The sequence below is a fragment of the Phaethon aethereus genome, assembly GCF_964289735.1.
Source record: "Phaethon aethereus genome assembly, chromosome: 18".
Classification (NCBI taxonomy): domain Eukaryota; kingdom Metazoa; phylum Chordata; class Aves; order Phaethontiformes; family Phaethontidae; genus Phaethon; species Phaethon aethereus.
In genome coordinates, this window is record NC_138594.1 from 4,547,800 (window position 1) to 4,569,859 (window position 22,060).

A 22,060-nucleotide genomic window follows, 5' to 3' on the forward strand; every position below is an offset into this window, starting at 1 on the left:
TGATTTACTGACCAACCTGAGAAACTTCAGAGTGAGCATGTTTTAGCCAATAAAGGCCTAAAAGCCACAGACCTCAATATAACATACGTCTCTGTGCCACCTTTTATTGAGGGAGCTCCAGAGGAAAGGAAACGCTGTTGCACAGAACATAAGCCCAGGCTGAGCACTGGAACCACAGGATACCGTTGCAGTGGGACAGCAGTATAATACAGCTCTTCTTTTCTTTGTTTGCTTGTTTGTTTTGGGGTTTTTTTAAATCATATTGGGGAAAACAGAGAAAGTGAATTAGTAAAAACAGAAGTAAAGGCAAATAAGGATCCCGGAATCTTATCACAAAGGCCTTCTAACACAGGTACTGTTATAATAAGGAAGTGACAAAAATAAGCTTGTGTAAACAAGTAGATTAAGAACTTCACTTTCATGCTTATATCCCCATCAAAACTGCAGAAGTCAGTAACATTTTTCTTTGGATAAGAGAGCTTCCAAAAACTTACAGAGCTCTCTTACATAGTTCTAGTAATACAGTGCCACAGTTTAAGAAGTACTATAAGTATGCAAGGCTCCCCAGAGGGCTTTCCTTTGGTTATCTGCAAATCCAGATATATAATTTGAATACGTCTCTCCAGATAGCATGTCTTTAATAAATGAATAATGTCTGTAGAAACAACAGCCTCTAGAAAAACATAAATAATTCCACTCGATTTTTTTTCTTGTACCAAATCCATCAAATGCATCTTTTTTCCTTACAAAATGCTTGTCAAAAGGTGATCCCATTGAACAAGAAATGGGATCACTGAACTGTATTTCATTAGCAAACTGTGCCTGGATATACTTCAGTGGATAGAATCACAAAATAATTACACTTCAATGTATAGTTCATCACTGTATACCTGCTATTTTAAACCAAAAAAAAAAAAAAGCACCACAAATGGAAAAGTAAAGTGTTAAAATGCCACTTAAATTCTTTTTAACCTACTAAAGAAAATAAAGCAGTAATCAGAGGGATGGACAAACACTATATGGGGGAAAAAAGCAATTCCCATTCAGGAACAATGATATAGCAAAAGACAGATGGATATTTGGGCACATCCCAATTCTGAAAGAAACTGCAATAAAAATCTTTAAAAATGTTGACTAGCTTGTTTTGAAAAATGCTGCATCAACTGATGAAAAAAATTGAGTTAGCTGGTTCTACAGGAACACTAAAACAGACGCCAAAGGCAATTTTGCAAAGCTGCTGCAAATTTCCTTCAGCACAGGGTGATTACTCCAGCTACTTTAGACAGCTGTGAGTGCATGCTTCATCTCTCTGTGCACTGAAGGAAACGTGGAGGAAGGACCCACAAGCAGCTCCTCGCATTTGTATCATCTGTATTAAAAAAAAAAAATACCTGTTTTTTCAATGCAGGGCACTAGTTTCCCAAATAGTAGAGTCAATACCAAATGGCACCTGGCTTATTAGGGTCAGCCTATGACAGAGGTGATGCTGCCAGGGGTCTGTAACAGCAGGTACTAAAAAAAAAAAAAACCAAAACACCAGGAACAGCAGCAGTATTTCTCTGAGCAGCTCAAGCTTTCGCCATTATCTCGCAGCAGGCCGTTGGACTCGCGCCTCTTTAATGCCCTATACTCCTGTGTCTGGGACTCAAAGCATTGCTGCTGCAACAGAAACAACATGACTGCAAGTCTGGCGAGCAAAGGAGGGTAAGACAAAGGAATGGTACAAAAGTAGAAATTTAGAAGGTGGGAAAAAAGGTGAAGTATGCAGCAGTACGGGCTAAGCAAGTACAAACACTACAACATCAATAAGGGAAATACTGATCTGTTTTCATGCTATCACTGGTAGAATATTTACTGGTAAACTGTGGACTATGGGAAATACTACATAAAAACTGGTCCTGACAAATATTTGCATGTTTGAAAAAGTGGGTCCAGTATTACATTTCCTGTTGCTATTTAAGAGCCATAAATACCCAAAAGAAACACCACCAAAAATTCCAGGTTTCACTTCAGTCTTAACCCTAGAATTCTTCAAACCCAATGCAGGGTTTATTCTGCTATGGCTTCCTGCAATGTCAGAGGAGCCTGGCTGAAGGAAGTCATGAAGGAGCAGTCCAGGCAAAACCATCCGCAGTGTTTAGTCCACTGTAACTGAAATATCATAGAAAAGACCTTCCTAATCGAGTTTGACAGACTCTGTGTTCACATTCTTGCATGTACAATTTTCATCTTCAGTCTAAACACAAAATAGTTAGGTTAAATTTTATTTAACATTTTTCTCTGATTTAAGCCATTCACATTCACACTTTTCCAGAGCTTGCTTTGATATACAAAGCAGCAATGAAGTTCAAAGCTGTGTAGTCAGCCTCTGCATTTTCTATCTGTTATGCAATTTCAGTTCATCATATAACCACCTCTCAAATATTCAGTATGGCCACAGTGTTGTACTGTGCTGCTCTATATTGTTTCAATTTTTCAGAGTTAAAATACTGTCAAATTCCTACCTAAAATCAATTTATCAAAAAAAAAAAAAAAAAAACCCAAACCAAAACCAAATAAAACCCACACAAATAAAAAACGCCTTAGGAGAAAAAAAAAATCCAGAAGAAACTTATTTTAGTTTGGAAGGGCAGAGACAAATTCCTTTAGTTTTGAAAGCATGAACAAGCCTTTTTTATTTTCAAGTAGGGAGCTGGTAGATACAACGAGAAGACTTGAAATGTTACTTAACTTTAAAAGTTACCATTTCTTTCATAGATCTACATTAAATGTTTGCCTTTAAAAAAAAGAGGATAAATAGTGTCCACTCTCAACCCAATTATTAAAACAATATCCACCTGTTTAGGTCTGTGAACGCTGAAGAAAATACAGTCACCTTTACCTGTAGCCTAGAGGTATTAATAAGCACCTGCTACACTCCACCCTGCCTTACCTAACAACATAACTGCAGGTTGCAACACAGCTCTTTGCTCAAGCCTTGTGAAAATAAAGAAACAACTTCTGGCTTCAAAGCATTACAGATTTTTTTTTCTCATACTGGAGACAGGTTGCACAGATATTTTGCTTTTTCAACACAGTTTTTCAACAATCAGATGCCTACCGCCTTTCAGGTGCTGGCGATGAACACTAAACAACTATTTAAGAAAGCTTATGGAGGATACTGTATACTGAAAGGTCACATAGATGTAAATAAAAAATGCCTCGTACTATTCCTTTAAAAAAATAACTTTACACAAACCTAAAAAGTAACACATGCCACCAGGAGCCCTATGTTACTTTAACTTCAGATTGTAATTTTTTTTTTATTTATTGCAATGTTTATCATATAAAACATACAAATACAGCAATTAAAGAAACAAACAAACAAACAAACAAACAACAACAAAAACCTGTTCCTTAGCCTGAGGTCTTGTCTCCACAAGAAAACTGCAAAATTTCATGTCAACCTTATTTCATTTAAAACGGATTTGTTCACTGGGTCTCAAGTTAATTAAGAACTGTCTAAATTTAGTTTAAAACTAAAATATGCCACTCTTAAAACAGATTAAGCTAATGTTACCTTTTAGATAAGTCTTACATTTTTATATGGACTGTTCATGCAGAGAAGCCTTCTCAATTCATACGTCATATATTGTAAAACTTTCTATTTCAGAATTATAAGAAAAAAATACTACAAAATAATGGACGTCTGCTATTACTAAAGGAAGTGTTGTTCACAATGTCACCACAGGGGCAGCCAAGAACATTACAATTAATTAATTATGAAGCTTAAACACAGTTATTAGTATCAATAACTGGAATAATAACTCTATTCTTGGATTTTTTTTCTTCAACAAAACTAACTCATTGAAGAAGTGTCCTTTGGTTTGTTCATCCTCTTTGTGAGCCTCAGGCATTAAAAAAAAGTGTAAACAGCCGTATCTACAGTATGTCAGCTTCCCGCGTTTTAAATAGCATACCTATCACTATCATTCATATGCTAAAAAAAGAACTCTGGTTTTTCAATGTAAAGAATTTCAAATTTGAGACCACATGCTCTTACATGGCACTCTAACCTCTCTCAGAAAGAGAGGCAGGTCCTAATCATAACTTCATTAGTGCTGTTATACTAATATTTAATATATCAACACAGATGCAAACATAGATAATTTTGGGTTAGGCCCATTATCAGAAATAAGTATTTGTTTAAAGTTCTGCCAAACGTTTATGATTTGTTCTCATTTTCTATACAAGCTGTCTCCTTCAGAATTTACTCTTAAAGAGCTATTGCGTCCAGAGGATAAATTCTCCAATGAGGATCAGAAAATGCATGTGTTGCTTTGTCCGTCGAAAAAGTCTCAAGGTTCCTGTGAAATGCTCTAACATTGCATCCTGTAGGGCGAGTGCCTAAAAAACCAGCAACAGGTGGCCTCTCCTCTCATGCCTGCACCCAAGTTCGACCTAGTTAGGCGTTTGCCAGGGAAGAAGGGAGCAGAATCACAGTTCATGCATGCTCAGAAGATATGTGAGAATTTAACAGCTTGAAGGCTCTGAAGCTGCCATAACTTTCTCGCAATTCTTAACGCTGACCCACGTATATAAGGCTATATATATGCACATCCACAAACCAAATAAGCATTTTCTAACCCGTGACTATGAAGGGCTGTGTCTGTCTGGTTGCAATCTCAGTTCAGTCTCTCGCTACGTAATGAATTAAGAGAGTCTTTAATTATATGATCACGTGATTTTTTTTTCCATGGACCTATCTCAGTCAGCACACAGGAAAGACCTGCTCCAGCGATGAATCACAGCTGGGCAGCAAAGGAGATTGTTGTCTGCCTCGCTGCTGAGGGAGGAAAATATGTAATGTAAAGACTGGCTTTCAGGCAGAGAGAAGGGATTGTTGGTTAACTTGGATGTTGCCCTAAAGAACTGCATTCTAACTACATCTCTGCCAAAGTCTTACTGTTTGATACCAGTCACATTACTTAAATATTACTCAAATTACTTAAAAGAAATGGACACTAGCTCTCATTTCCCAGGTATCTGCTTCAGTAAACCAATGGCACTTTTGCAGAAGTGCTACAACACCGAAATCAGTGTGAGCTTTTGAGTATGGCAAGGGGCCAAGGAGGAAGCAGACAGAGCTGGATTTTGGCCAGTCTATCCCAACATCATTATGTAATGCAGCCATAAAAACTCAAAATCTTTAAGCACCCCTACACCTGGCTATGTTGCAGGGCCTGCAGCTGACCTAAGACAGTATTGATCTACCTTCTCCAAAACACAGAGCGCTGAATACTTTGGAGATTCATCTATCCACTCATACCCAAAGTCATACTAGAGACCTACATACAGGTTTACAGCTAACAGAGCTCTTCCTTTAACTTAACCAGTAGCAAACTGCAGTTTAAAGACATGAAGAAACAGGCTTAAGAAGGAATCCTGCTAAGCAAATGAATTACTTACTCTGAAGGAGTATAAAAATTTTGTAAACTTCTAAGACTGCATGTCAGAAAAGAAAAATCACCAAAGAAACCCCAACCTTTAGGCTAAGGTTGTGCAATACTGAGATAAACCCTACAGTGAAAAAGCTAGAAGCAATTCATTGTCATTTATTCCCCGCTTAGTATTTACACCATTTCCCAGTTGCACTGGGGGAGGGACCTTTCCTGCTACAGCTTCAGCTATGGCATTTATTCTTGCTCATACCTGCTGGCTAGTGAAAAAAACCTGCACTATTTATAATGCTTCCTTGCTAATTTGAAAACTATTATGGTGACATACGCATTATAACTTTTCAAAATACTATTTTCAAGACCACGCATCATTTTTGAAGTTCACCTGGGTGTTAAAGAAAAGGAATTCTTCTGTAACAAGCCTTTCAGGTTTGGGTGTTCTCTATTTTCTGAGAGTCCACCTAAGACAGGTAGATCTTTTTTTTCATTTCTTCCTGTATCTATGATGAAAAGTACCTGGAATCTTGCCAAAAGCCTCACAATTAACTACCACCTCGGAATAGCCTAACGCGTTTCAGAAGCCTGACTTCCTGATGCTTCCTCCTCCAAAAACTCTGGCAGCTGCAAATCAGTATCAAACAATTTATTCTGGAATATGAACACACAGGTGGTAATCCTTAAAATCAGAGTATGTAAACACATTTAAGAAGTTACAGAACAGATTTCTATAAGACTCTCTAAATCTTAGTCTAAGTTAAACCTCTTTCTGCAACACACATGAAAGCAGTATTGATTTTGCTTTTTGTTAGGGTTTTTTTTTTCTTTTAATAAACGGCACAGTGAAATTGGACAAGCAAAACTGAGTGTAGAGTTTTTCAGACTTTGTTTGGGTTTTTCTAAGTATATAAAGCTATATATAAATATCAGGAGGCACCATCCTCTGTATTCTCAGATAAAATACACAGGAATCCAGTCTCTTATCAATACTAGCAGATATGCAAGCATTCTCGGTATCACGAACAGAGATAATCTGGTACTACCACAGAACACATATGCACTCTAACCAAATTAATAAGATATTTGCAACAGAAGCGGAGGGAATTTTAAAATTGCAGACACAGATGTCATGCATACACAGATATTCCTTCAAAGCTGTAGCATCTGCTATTGAGATTAGCTGCATCTATGTGAAACCTTCTGACAGCATGAGAGACTTTCAATAGAAACTTTTCACCAGAAATGTACCTCACAATGGGACATTTCAAAAAGAGAGAAAAAGTGTCAACTGAAATAATCAGTGTTTCCTATTTAAACAATGTGCTTATCATTCAGCAGAATAATACACAAAATATTTCCCTAAGCCAGAGTCTTTTTGGGTACTGGTAGCGTTATGTCTGACCTCCTTGAAAAGGTAAAACGCATACCAATTTTGTCACTGAATCCCAAGACATCATAACCTGCCAAGACCCCTCTCAAATCTATCTCAGCCTCCTCAATAACAGTACTTCAATGCTCCCTACTTTCTTCTTACGATTTTTTTGTTTCTCCTTTTATTCTGAAGGTAATTTATAAACAGAAGAAATAAAGCCTGGTTCTTCATGAGTTGTTTTTTTCCACTCTCTCTATTTCTACCCTTTCCATTTATTCTGAGATAAAAAAAAAAAAATTTCAAGATTTGGATCGCTTGCATTGACCCACCAGTATCTTCTGAATTAGCCATTATCTGTGTATCTCATCAGCATTATCGCCTTCTGTTTAAATCTTGCCTTCCTTGTTGCCACAGTTAAAAAAGCAGAGAGGGCTTGTTGGATTGTTTCAGTCTATTCACGCTGAATGGGTAAAGGTATAGAAGGCGTCAGGCAGATCAAAAATAATGTCTTTCTGTCTGGAATCCTCCCAAAACAAGCACCAATTCATTGCAAGTGTAACCACATAGTTCTTCCAAACTTCTTTCCCTGGCTTCCTTTTCTTCCTCTTCAGAGATGCAAATGCTTCCAACCTTACTTTAAACATACCTGGTTTTATACCAAAAATCGGATCGCATAATGCACAACAACAAACAAACAAAAAAGAGCAAGTTATCTTTGACTGTGAAGCACTGATTTCATTTAAGAGACTTTCTCTGGCTTTAAGCAGGGAAAGTTTAGGTCCCTAGCCTTTTAGCAGATACAGCTGTAACTATTCAGTGGCCAGCAAGCCCTTGAGAGAGTTTAACACCAGAACACTTTTAATCTCACCACTGACATATTAAGAACGCCAGGAAGTTTCATGTTCCTATATATGACACACCTTATTAGCTAGAAAGTTTATAGTATGCTGTCATCAAGAGAAATTTTAATAACGTCCTTTCACAAGCAAACCAGAAATTCAAGTAAACTAGGATTCTCTTGTTTGTTTAGTATTTATCCCCACCCAATTAAATAAAAAAACCCTATAAATAATAGTCTGAAGCCTACAAAACCACAAATACAGCACAAAACAAAAGATGTGAAATCATACTGAAACCACACTGAAATATAAGTTTTTGTCCCTAGCATATGCTGTACAGTAAGAAATGTTTCATTTAGGAGTGCTGCAACTCCAAATGTAGAAATCCACACATAGACATCATCAGATCATAAGATTTTAAATTACTTCTGGACATTTTGGGAAAAAAAAAGTTTTCCCTGCATGCAAATTTAGCTGCATGATCCATTCTAAAAACAACTGAAATTTTGCAGCTAAATGGTAACATGTAACTTCAAATTCAAAAATATAACAGACACACCACAGTTCAAGAACTGAAGCATTACTATTTTTTAAATGGAATAAAACATCAGATTTCACTTGGTTTATATTCTCCACTTCTAAAATTTATTTACATAGTAGACAACATATAGTATTCATATAAATCTTTATAAAATTTGACATATTTCAAAGAATAACTGAAAGCTAAAAAATATTTTGAGTCTAGGACTATTCATTATATGCCTCACCGCTCTCTTTCTGCAAGCGGCATCACAGCAGCACAACGCCAATTATGCTGCAAAGAAAAACGTGTGGGACTGACTTTGTATAAAACTACACATGGCACAGCTCAGGTCCTACTGCTGGATTCTATGAGAAAAACTTCATGTAGGTGAGAGAACTATCTCAGAATCTCTAGCATAAGTATTGAAATCAAACCAGAAAAAGAAAAAACATTCTGCATGAAAAACACTTTAAAAATAATAAATTTTAAAAGGGAATTATAACCAGAGCATCAAGTAGAAACTGAAGAAAGGTACATTTCACATCTCTCTTAGAATGACTGGCAATGAAAAGAATGATTATTAAAACCCCTTCTTACAAACAGTTCATAGTTTTGCCTACAGTCTCGATTTCTGACGTTACCTACTTCCCCCAAGATGTTTCATTGCCCAAGGGTGAGGATGGGAACCAGAAGGAAGATCATCCTAGTTCCAGGCCAAACTCTAACAGCACAGGCCACAATAAATATCTAAAAATATGATCTGCAGATGCTATTAACTGCTGCGCTTTTATTCTTTTCCCATACAAATAATTTGCTCTAGAAATCATGAACAAGTGGCTCACAAACATCAGCAAGGTAATCTGCCCAGACATATCTCCGAAGTCAGGGACTGGAAACGTTATGAAAAACAAAGGCACATTTCAAAGGTGTTGTTCGAAGAGCATTAAGACTAATAACTATTCATATGGGATAGAAGAAAATAATTATGAGAATATTGTAGAAGAATCATGTCATGTTTTGGGGCACAGAATGAGTTACAGCAATTATATTCAAATACATTTGCCCCCTTCTGGGAATGGTATGGAATTAACCTAGCCCAAACATGCTAATGCAGATGGCAAAATCTGTTGATAACTTCAGTTCAAGTGATCAAAGAAAGAAGAAAGGACTTTCTTGAACGTTTAGCTAAAAGCCACACATCTAGATACATAACTAAGATGACAAAGATAGATGTGAATATTGCCAGTCACGCAATTCTAAGATGTTTCCTTTACATGGCAAGCTAAGCTTCACTAGCTCCATGTCTACCAGTGTTCAACCACATGAGAATATTCACATTTACCTATGATCGTTCTTCTTTCCTGGAATAACTAACTAGTTCACGAATGTGTAAGGCATCTCTAGAAAGACATGCAAACATTGTTGTGACTGACAACCAGTGGACATCCTCTGAAAGCCCGTGTCAGAGTTCTGACCAATACAAGGTAAAGTCAAAACAGCAGAAAAACTCAGTCCCCGGGGCCATTCTTTGCATTAGAGCAGAAAATTAAGAGTTATCTCATCAACAGAGGGGTTGATAACTGACCAGAGCAACACTTGGCACTCTTTCATACATCTAGGAAATGGAATTTCGAAGTGCAAGAGGAAAATAAAAATTAGGTAAGTGGTGCATCAAGAACAGGTTAAGTTTATTGCATTTGTATGTATTGTTTCTGCTAGCAACATTTTGTTTTCTGCTTAGTGCTAAAACTGAGACAAAAAATTCATATAAAAACATGAAGGAAGTTTGTAACATTTATAGAATGGCAGTTTTATGTTACAGTAATTAAACCTATGAAATTCAACTTCAGCTAAACGACGCTTACTTGATACTGAATTTTAAGCAGAACCTAGAACAAAGTAGCATATTATACATCAAAGAAAATATAAAACTACAGCTTCAGCCCTCCAGAGATACAAAAATAATCACATTTTTGAAAAAGCAACTTTGGAGACAAATATCAATACATCCAAATTTTACTATGTCAGTCCTGGTGCTCTTAATTAATCTGACTTGTGCTCAGGTAAACTAAAAAGGGTGCTACCAACAGGTGACTGGGTTCAACTTATCTAATACTCACGATGCAAGTACAATGACTTAACAAAAATAAGTGATGAAACAACATCACTGCAACCAAGTTTTATTGCTTCTAGAAGTATACATACACATTCCTTTTCTGGGGTCCACCAATGAATCTTCTCCCCCAGATTTGGATTTTTAAGCACCAAGACAAGAAGCGTTTACATTAGCTGTTCTTTTTTTCCCATTTCTGCTTTGTTCACAGCTGATTTCAGTTAACCTGACTAATAATAGCAACTTTCAGTGGCTAGATTTAAAATGCCATTTTCCTTGGGTCAAGGCAGCAACTGGACATCATGTCTCCCCTCCACATACCAGCTCAGGGAAGGAGGAAATAGGGAGAAGGAGGGGAAAATAAAATCAAAGTTCAAATATTGACTGCCTCTTATCCCAGTTCAGTCACCTATATTACAGGAGTCCTTCAATAGCTTCTTCTAGATGCCAGAAATTTCTTTGCAATTTTCTTCCAAAACAAAAAATCGGATCTGATTCTATTCAAGGAAACCTACTTCAACCCCATCACATGCAAAAAAAGAAACCTGATGGTACCTTCCCTCAGCTACAGACAACACGGAATGATCCACATTTGCAGAAGAAAAATGAGGACAGTTATGTAGATTGATACAGCACAAACTTACAGACATGAAAAGGAAGGCTATTTACTGCCGAGTGAGGACCACGGAACAACACCTTGTTGAGAAAGCAAAGGACTTTTCTCTGTAGGTCTTTTCAGAGATGCTTCTGAATGCAGACACTACAAGATATTTCTCTGCAGGTAGAATTTTTAATATACTACTCTTCTTCAAAACATTTTACAAGTAAATGGAAGAATGATGGATTACAAACACTCTTGTTATTCCATCTAAAGCCAAAAGATTTACAAAGAACTAGACAGTAATATGACTGTACACTGCTAAGCCACATTATCAGAACATAATAATAAAAAATTTAGTAAAAAAAAAAGCACCACCTTTTCCACCTTAAAATTAGTGATTGCTTATATTCAGAAAAATTTTCCAAAAAACTACATTGGAAGGATGATGATCTGCAAACCTAGATAGGAAAGTAGATGTCCATAAGCCATGCCAGCAAGATAAAGGCCACCCCATTAAAAATATTTTTAAGACAGTGTTTTAGAGACTGATTTTAAAACAACTTTTACCCACTGCCTAAACAGGTTTTGTAGTGACAGCTTCCTTAATTTTTATTCAAAAGACCATACTTTTGCCAAGTATGAAATTCATACTTCTATCTTTAAAAGTTTCAATAATCTGCAACTGTCTCATCTATAGAGCAGTGGGTGAAACTAGAAGGTTCTCACGTTCATCCAGCTGAATTTAAAAGTTTTGAACAGAAATTTTAATGTCTAAGTAACATTAGAATTAGTAGCCAAAAAAACCCCTTGTTTTTACATTCAGTAACAGGAATGCTTTTTAGAGAGAGCTAGAACTATCAAAAGACTTTCCTTTCACAACTAGTATACAAGAGGTTATTATTTCGCTAAACAACTCAGCAATGTCACTAGATGACTGGCAAATACACTAATAAATTTGTCATGTATAAACTCTTAACTGAAATGCAACTAAAAGCAAGTACTAGTACTACTCCATGGATGATCAGCTGACTTCCTCCTTTCACCATCCAATTTCACAGCTCCTAAGCAAATATATAGACGTAATAATCAATTTCTTACTGAGGTGACTCTTTTCCAGTTACAGGATCTGTACATTTGACTGTTGATTATAGGCAAGCTTTGGCAGGTTCCTGTGGCAAGCAAGCTTGGAGTTAGTTCAGTCCCGCCTTCAGAAAGGAGACTCACGAAGGACAAAAAGATTTAAATAAAAATGGAGAGGGAGACAAAAAAAAAAAAAAAAGCAGGAATATTAAAGCTACAAAGGCATTCAACAAAAAACATCAGTTTTTAATAACAGAGTAAAATTAGTATTTTTAAGCTTTGCTACCCCCTGTGTACAGTCAATTCTGCTGTTCACGAGTCACTGCTACAAAAGGTAAATACATTTAAAGCTCGGTATATTACCTAAGCCATTTGGACCCAACATTGCAGATTGCTACTCAGAGGAACAGACACTACAGTTTAGAGCAAAACTTGGTTGTTGGAGGGCACAAAAGCGACAAGAGCTCTCTTCGATAGCTTAGATGCTGAGGTAATGCTGAATGAAAGCAGTGGACGCAAACAAATGAATCGTAGCTTCAGGCTGGAGTAATATCAGGTGCATCTCTACACCCCGAGGGCTCAACTCCTACACTTCTTAAGTCCCTCCCCCTGAAACAACCTCCTGCAGTTTCACTTAGAGATCAAGCAGAGAACAGGTACTTCTCTCTCAGCAGTGACAGCTACAGCTTACCACCAGCGATCACCTTGAAGGTTTCAGACATCTATGTATCTGGTAAGTACCTTTCTTTAGAGCTTTTTTTTTTTTTTTCAAATAAAGTGTGTTCATATTAACATCTAAAAAGTAAATCAGAGGTGTTCATTTTTCAGCTGCCTCAGAAGCCTAGGTTATTCCTAGCAGGTGCATTTACTGCGCCAGTTTAAGCTTTCAGCAGAAAGTTTCAACAGGAGAGGGAAATATTTTAGTTTGAGAAAAAAACTAACTCTTGCAAGTTTTTTACAAGAACTAACTCTTGTTGATGAAAAGTATTTTAAGCATCTTTTTTCAAAAAGGAAGTTACTGTATTATATTGAAGTATGACAAAAAGCTGTGTTGCTTAAAGTTGATATGTTTAGTCTGCCAACTATTCTTCATACAGCAGTGTCGGGTTAATCGGAAAAGCTTGTACGAAAATAAGGTACTCCAGTTTTGATTTATTATTTTTTCCAGCATCTGGAAATTTAGCACAGAAAATTGGGAGTGTTTTGAGTTATACTCTCTCTAATCAATTAAAGTGTATTAAGCCATTGAATTATTAACTTAATATTTAAAAAGATTTTTATTTCTTATCCATGCTGCCTAACCAGCTTGCTTAATCTCCATTTCTGTACTTCCTCTCACACGCACGCACACACACAGCCAGATGCATGCACTCACACACAAGCACGCAGTCCTCTTCGGTCCATACCTTCAACACACGCTTCCTTTCCAGTCCTCGCCAACCCACTCCTCTCACCCATGTTTCCTCCTAATTAACAAACAGTTGTGTTAAATTTTATCTTTCAGTTTAAAGGAACTGGAAGTTTAGAAGGGAGTGGTAGTTAATCACTGGAAAAATCTCAGGTAGAATAAAACTCACAAATCTTGTTCTTGCAACACTCTAGGTAGGTGACAATGGCATGTCCTTGAGTTATGCAATAATGCCACATCACAATATTTTAATTATAGCATGTCCTTCAAAATGCTCCACCCCAGTGAGTACTCCTGGTCAGAGAGATCAACATCACCAAAAGGATACTGCAATAATAATGGAGTGTGCATGACAAACTGTTACGTAGTTTGCTAAAGCAGTGTCCTAAAAAGAAATATAATTACCATGCCTGCTTGTAATAAAAGACATTTTGAAATTTCCTCTTTGATCAACTGGGCATCTTAAACAATTTAGACTACTTAAAAACCTAAAAAACAACATGCACATATATATATATGTACATATATATAAGTGTGTATGCGTGTGTATGAATACATATGTGCATATATGTGTGTACATACTTATACCCACGTACGTTTTTGTTTATATATTTATACACACACACATACACACAATGTTAAATGATATTCTTGTTTTCTGAACTTGACAATATGTTAAAGGCAAGGAGGTAGCAGCCACCTATTTTTAAAAATAGAAGGAAGAAAACTCGCAGTTGTCAGTCTCGGGTTGGAAAGGGCTACAGATTAGAAAGCCATGAGGAGGTACACTATTGACAAAAACAACTAAGACAACCTCAAGTTTAACCAATATTATCTGAGTAACCTGTTTTCAATAAAAGTGTAAATAAATAATACTACTACACTGCAAAACTAGAAAGAAAAAATTATAATAATTTATAACTATCTGCATTTCTAAAATCAGGTATGCAGGGAATAAATTATCAATCTAAAAAAAAGTTACATGAAAATTATCATCCTGTTACTGAAGAATTCTTTCCCATTTTTAAAGGATATCACAAGTTATAGCATTCAACTTCAAGGAAAAAGCAACTACTTATTTTGATTTTTCTTTCTAGTACTAAATTTTCATTTTGGTAGCACAAAACACACACTGTACAACTGTAAGTAACTAACATTATTTATACAGAGACAGTTTTAATTGGCTGCACCTATTTTAAAGCACTAATGTCTTTCCCAGCTGTATGTGTGGGATCAAATAGTTTTAATTTTTTTTAATTATGAAATATGTACCTCTGCCAGATAGTCCTGTGTTTTACTTAGAGATTGGAGGAGAAATTATCCTTTTTGTCTGGGTTTCGAAATGCTTTATTACTGGCATTTTTAAACCATGAGAGAAAAAAGGGATTAAATAGAAAAAGAGAGAAACAGAACATGCATCTAGCTGACGCTAGCCTAAGCTTACAAAAGAGTAAACACCCTTTAAAATAAGCTACTCGTTCTACACCTCTCAAGTCAGAGCAGCAGGTTCTGGGAGCGCTACTGTCTGCCGGCTGAGCACGCCATCAAAACAAATTTAAAAAAAAAAAAAAAAGCTGTTGTAATTCTCCCCTGCTGTACACATGGCAAAGAAGCTCCAATGCTCTAAATTTCTAACATTAAAACTGCAACGATACATTTTATCTTATTAAGAAATGATAGTTAATACTCTGTTGAACAGGAATAACTTGAATCAAAGTTAAATACCAAGTACAAAGTCGGGGTGGGGGGGGAACAGGACACACAGGAATTTTCATTATTAAGCAAAGGAAAGCTAGCAGAACAAGAAAATCTAATTAACATCTCTTTATTATAAGTGCTGCACCTGAATGCAAATTCAGACTGTTATCATAAATGGTTCAACTAAGAATGCAATGGAGTTTTGACAACAATATCTATTTTTCAAGAATAATTATTACAAGTACTTCCAAGAAGATATAAAGAACAGGTACAAACTGACTTGACCGAGTCCATTAGAAACTGTCCACGTTAGTTATACATCATTAGTCAAAAATAAATGCAACTAGCTCACTTAAGGCAGAAAAAGAAAGACCAGTTTCCTACCTGGACCTCCCCTCCTATGCCTCAATTTATTTTTTTTTTTTAAATGTAAAAGCAGTATTCTTAATCTTTCAAGGGAATTCTGACTATCATTATTTAAAATATTTTAAGTACTATATGATTTTTTAAATATATTAAACTACTATTTTGACCAGACTCCAGTGACAAGACTTTAACATGATGCTGTATAATCCAATTTTTCTTTTTCATTGTTACAGTATCAGTATCCAACTCAAACAACCAAAAAAACTTTGCTAAAACCTGAAAAATGAAAGGCTACTTCTCTACACATTCCTTTTTCTTTAGGCTATCTAACATTTAATAATTTGTTAATTTTAAGAAAAAGACTGATTGTTTTTTCTACTTGCAGAGCAGCTTTGCATTTTTCAGGGTGCCTTCACAATTACTACTTTAACAAAATTAACATTTCTATGACATCAGAAACAACATTTAATACAATTTACTAGAATTACTATACCTGATGAAACAAGCAGCAATTCTGTAGCTTTGCCTTCAGTTTTCATAATGTGTTGCATGTCATTTTCTATTAAATGATCTTGGATTTAAGAAATGCAAAACGTCTCTATGTTAACCAAAATCTCACCCAATGTCATTACCAGCAATTCTTTCCATAAACTTAGTAGTTTAATATTCAAACTTCTATGTAAGAAGCTCTTTTTTAAAAATAATTAAAAAAAAAAAAATCAAGCTATCTAGTCACTCTTACAATTAGTATTCCTGTAGTTTCGGGTAACACAATAGATACAGTACGTGGTTTTGCAACAGTCATCATTTTGATAATGATGCTTATAGTTCATGATGAAATCATCAGTTTTTAGATCTCTGCCATAACACATCCTATAAAATCATGAGAACTTGACTCCGAGAGTTTCTCACGCCTTCAGAATCAGTGAACATAATGGAACAAGCTGATACAAGCCCTCCTGACTTATCTACTGAGCAAATCATTAGGCTGTATAAAGTATCCACAACCTTAGTTTTTCTGAAGACAGGCAGATAGATCATTCCCCTATAAATCAATTACTGTCAGACACTTTTTTACCTGAATTAAGACACTTGTGTGTCTGTGCTAACTAGATGCAATATGGAAGGTGCTACACAGCAAAAGAATGTGAAATGTGTTTATGAAGCAGAAGATTCTCTTAGTCAGATATTGCAGTACTCATTTCTCTTAATTGAATTAGGAAGAGGAAGAAAATTGGTGTGGTTTTATCCTTCGAGAGATTGGCCACTTTTGAGGTATCCATTGAGATTAGCTGTTAGGAAACGCCGTGCCAGGTAAAAGAGGGGGTTGGTCAGTCTCTGTAAGAGCCAACTTGGCTACCCAAGTGCAACCAATCCTCTCCACCCTCATTTCACCAAAGCAGGAAATTCCCTCCTCTCTCTCCCCAACCGGCCGGACAGGCTTGCCGAATAACCAGCTGCTGCCAGGACCTGCCTCTTCTCATCCTACCCACCTCCACTTCTCTCTCAAGAGCTCCACCTAGATTTCCACTTTCATCTTCGGAATGAATGTTCCTTCAGTTTTCAAAGAAAACTCCTTCAAGCCAGTAGCAGTGGCAGGTGACTAGCACCGCCGAAAACTAGGCCACTTCTGTGACTACATTTAGGTGCGGAAGGATGGCAAAATTTCATGCGTGTCTATCTCAAGTCTGTTTTGTTTAAAAAAACCTCACAACACACCATATGTAGCATGAAGGGGAAAGAGTGTATTACTTTGTATTTAGTTCCAGTGTTCCACTACAGCTAATTTTAAACTTTGTATTACAGTTCCTGCACTACCAGTTGCAAAAGTGTTGTTTTCCGGCACCCCCTCTTCCCTGAGACACCACGGGAGTTGGCCTCCTCTCCTTACCTGGGAAGAAGGATTCTAGAAACCTGAAAAACTGGAAACATCAAGAGGCTAAAGCTGAGGAAAGCTAACCACAAGAAAGTTTTTATAAAGAACCATTACCTTTAATTGTTTAAAGCAGAAAAAAAATGAGTCTCCTGAAAGAACGTAAACCAAAGAAGCCTCATTACATCCCAAGACCACCAGGAAAACCATTTAAGTACAAGTGCTTTCAGTGCCCCTTTACTTGCAATGAGAAATCCCATCTTTTTAACCATATGAAGTATGGCCTCTGCAAAAACTCAATTACTTTAGTATCAGAGCAGGATCGCGTTATCAAGTGTCCAAAGACCAGTTCCTTGGAGTCCAAACAGATCAATCAGCTTGAATCAACAGTCAAACCAACTTCTTCTAAATCTGTCACAAATGGACTGTCAACTCTCGATTCAAAGCCTCAATATCCTTTTGCAAAAGAAGATGCCAAGGAAAACGTTGAATTACAAAACCAGGCAACAAACACAGCAATTCAAGGACAAAAACCTGCGATTCAGAAGGAATTAACCCCTGCCAGTACTACAACAGAAAGCGCTATCAGCATGCAGCCCCTTTTGGACAGCATTGTAAGGCCCTCAGCTTTCGTTCCAGTAGGAGAACACAGAGATAGTAAAGGCCCGGAAACTAGTGAAGTCTCTGAAATTATATCACTGTCTAACAAAAGTTCACCTTTTCACACGAAGTCTGCATTTCATGCACCAAATCACCCATGGAAAGCAGGCTCTCCTTTCCTCCCAGAGTTTCCACATAAAGTTGCTCCCCCAAAAGGCTTTGGTTCCATTTCACCTTACATGCAACCAATGATTCCCGAGTACTCACCCCATTTTTATGAGCACAGGCTGGCTATCTACGCACCTTACTTGATTCCAGGTAATTCAGAGTGTGAAAGCTCTGCTCTGTCTGTCTATGGCACACAAGATCAAAGACACTTCCTTCCCCACCCTGGTCCGCTTCCAAAACCCATAAATCCGTCAGCATATGAACACTATCGATTGTTCCAACAATATCATTCCACTCCTCCAATACCATATGGGTTTTGTAGGCCAACAGATCCTCCATTTTACAGATTTTCACACGTAGCTGGTATCAACAGAGATCAAAATTCTCATCTAATGGAAGAAACTACCTTGCTGTATCCAGCTTCTTTAAGCCCATCCCAACAATACCCTCTAAGTTCACATAAAAAACAAGCAGATTATGAAAAAGAAATTACATTACTGCATGCCAAAAGTCATTCCAAAGATGACCAAAATGAAAGAGAGAGTGCTAAAATGAGCCCTCTCGCAGGAAGTGCGGCAACAGGCTCCCCTGGCAGACCTAGCCCAACCAACTTCACTCAGACAAGCCATGCATGCGAAGGCTTATTCGACCTCTCGAACAAGTCATCTTCTACATCACTTGGCAAATATGATCAACCAGAAGAAAACTTCACTGCTTTCAGACCTGTGAGAAAAAGCACTGATCAACCAACTCTACTTCAAAGTGTCCAGACACAGCAAGATAGAGGAGATTCACCTACCAGGTAAAATAATAAAATCACTTTGCAAATTCTTGTCAGATTTACTAGGGACACACAAAGATAGATGGACACATTTCATGCAATGCCCCTAAAATATATTTAAATCTACAGCATTGAGATAATTAGTTCTATATTAACTGTGCAAAACACAGTACAACTCACAGTTGCTACAGTGAGTAGACCACTCATTCTCCTTAAATGTATCAGGTATTTCCAATACCATTACTATGCGTATGTCCGGAAACTACCTGTGTTACAGCAATGCGTATGGTGAAAGGGACTTGGGGGAGTTAAAGGAGAAACAACAAAATTGTCAAACTTCTAGCCACATTTTTTTTCTCTTCCTCCTGCCCACTTCCTCAGCCCTAATTTAAAAGAGCAACTTATAGTGAATTCTCTTTTCTCCTCGTTTCTTTCAGCATTAACGTCACTGATGAAGATTCACATACACAGAACGAATGCCATAACAATGAAGGCTCACTGTCCAACACGGAAGAAGACACGGGGATAGCTCCCCTTAATCTTTCAAAAAAGGCTGACACAAACACAGGACCTATTCATGAGCATGCATACAAAACCACATCCAAAACAGAAAGTCAGAACTTTCTAGAATTGCAAGAGATGCCTCTGAACCTCTCGGTAAAAGATTCCTGTAACACAGTAAGCCTGAAAACATCATTCCATAGTCCATGTCACGATAATGGTGCTGCTACTTCTCCAAACACCGAAAGCGAAGCCTCCGGAGCAGATGCATGTAACCCCAAGAACCCTATCAACAGTGCCTGCGACAAATCTTTCACAGCTCACCGTAATGAAGCTCAAGACTTAAGAATAATTGACAGCTGTGATGAACAGAAACAAACAGCAGCTGTAGCTCTCTGTCAGCTAGCTGCATACAGCCCAAGCAAAGTTAGAATGGACAACGAAGGGCAGAGTCCTCAGGACAGTAATGCTTCATGTACAGAAGCTACTCTTAACTCTTCTGATACTCAGGATACTCAGTGCAATCAAAAAGTAAAAGGACAAAAAAGGACAAATCAAAAAGAATCAGCAAAATCACAGCAAGGCACTAAAAGAGTAAGGCCAAATGACTGTAGCAGAGTTTTCACTCTAAGGAAGAGAACAAGAGTATCTTAATACTTCACTTTCCAATGAGTTTCTGGTCATGGAAGCCAGTTATCAGCAACATCATAAAATTTCTACAAACCATCTCTTATTGGGTTTTGTCCATGAGAGGATACATTCCATCTCTCCCATGTAAATAATGTTCATAATTTTATATTAATATTTTTAAGGAACTGAACTTTACCTTGTATAAGCTCAGATTTTGATGAGTGAATTTTTGCATTCATTACTAAAGCCAAAGTACATTAGAAGAATCTTTAAGGTTTTTTGCAATTGTATTAATGTAAAATAACTTTTACAGCTTCTTTTCTTAAAAGATGTTTAAGTTCTAGAAACAATCTTGTTCAATAACATACTCTCATAGTGTTTTTCAGGCTTAATTTCATTTAATAGGGGTTTTTTCTCTTTTTTCTTTGGAAGACTTTTTACTTCACTGTGCAGTAGTTTAAATAAGCTTAAGATTAAACCTGTCTATTTAGAATTTACTGTAAAAACTGCTTCGTGTATGAATGCACTTTGTCATTATGCCGTAACACAAAACAACAGACCAAATTTTGTTACTCTCCAGTTTAAACAAACTGTTCCAAACCTTGTATAAGCAAGCTTTTCTTACGTTGACTAAGAACAAGATTCAAATTAAATGAAAGAAAGCCTGCACCAATTTAACAAATGCAGTTTATTTTCACCTTTAGCTGAACCACTACGAAAACAATACTGAAAATTTGAAGATCTAACCAATTTAATCCTCTGAGGTTAGACAGACACTGGGCAACCTTGAAACTCCAAGCCTAAAAGTTTATTTATATAATTTATTTCACCTGAGGCAAACTCTCCTGGTAAAGGTCTTATTTCAGCATACATGTATCACTAATTATCAGTTTCATTATGCTTCTACATCCATCCTAAAACTATTTTCTGCTTCTATAACTGTGTATATAAACTTGCAATTTTTCAAATAAATCTGTGACCTGTACTTAAAATATACGGAAAGTCATTAATGAACACAAATACATTCAATACACTATCTGTAACACGTATTTTGAAGAAAATTTAGTAAAAACTAGATAAAAAAATCAGCAAATTCCATGCCAAACAAGTAGAATTTGGCATGGAATACCAATCAACCCTAAAAAAGGAGCTTCCTTCAGTGAAGGAATTTCATTATGCAGATTAATTCGTCCATATAACAAAGCTCAGAATTCCCTCTGCCTTAAAGTTGCTGTCCTGCTTATTCAATCTTCTACAAAGATTTTCACTAAAATAAGGCTCTTCCATTCTATAAACACCTCGTGTAAATTTGCCCAGTGTGCATCATCAGTCTAAGTAAAACAAACACAGACTATTATTCATTTAGAACTATGGGTACGCATTTCTCATTGAGTCATTACTCAGATAAGAGACATCCTCAACTGCCTAAACATTACTAGAAGGTATAAACCTGTGTAAGGAAGCAGAGTTGCGTTCAATGCAATGTAGGGTTCCCATAATTATTTTTTTTCTAATCTTTTGTACTATGGTGTTTTGAGCTAACAGCTTAGCCACAGCATTGTAAGAAGTTTACCATTAAACAGTAAATTACAGAGGTTACACTTCTGAGCTAAGAAACAAAAAATTAGTGACAATGTTGATCTTTAATCTTTAATAGAGAAAAGCTTTTCCTAAATTATCAAAAGACAAGAATATCAATCTGAATTTGAACAAAGGGACTATGGTAACAGAGAGAGTCCAATTAACTCTTCACCAGCTCTACACAAATACTGTTCATAAAAACAATCTTCAGTGGTGAAGTATACCTCATCTCCATTCCTCAAATTAAATAAAAACTTGGCTGAAAGGAACCGTGAAGGTTAACTACTCAAACAGCTCTCCATACCTTAACTTGATTTCTGTCCTTCTTAGCAGAAATCTTTCTAAATCAATGTCCATAAGCAAATTATTCTAGGGCTGCAGTTCCTCTAGAATATGAAAATCAGTCCTAATGCTTACCTAACTATTCTCTCACTGCAAATTATACCGATTATCTGTAGTTTTGTTCTGGTCACTGAAAATAGTTGTCAACA

At 36.6% G+C, this 22,060-nt stretch overlaps 2 protein-coding genes across 2 annotated transcripts in view; one reads left to right on the forward strand and one right to left on the reverse strand.

Moving 5' to 3' along the window:
- The window catches only part of TBCD (tubulin folding cofactor D), a gene marked incomplete at both ends in the record, with an annotated part of 130,263 nt that overhangs the window by 75,870 nt on the left and 32,333 nt on the right, over positions 1-22,060 (reverse strand).
- On the forward strand, positions 17,452-20,012 carry ZNF750 (zinc finger protein 750; the record flags this gene model as incomplete). Its single annotated transcript, XM_082007978.1, has 2 exons — positions 17,452-18,878; positions 19,295-20,012. 2 exons carry the CDS (start codon positions 17,452-17,454, stop codon positions 20,010-20,012), a joined length of 2,145 nt encoding a protein of 714 aa, XP_081864104.1.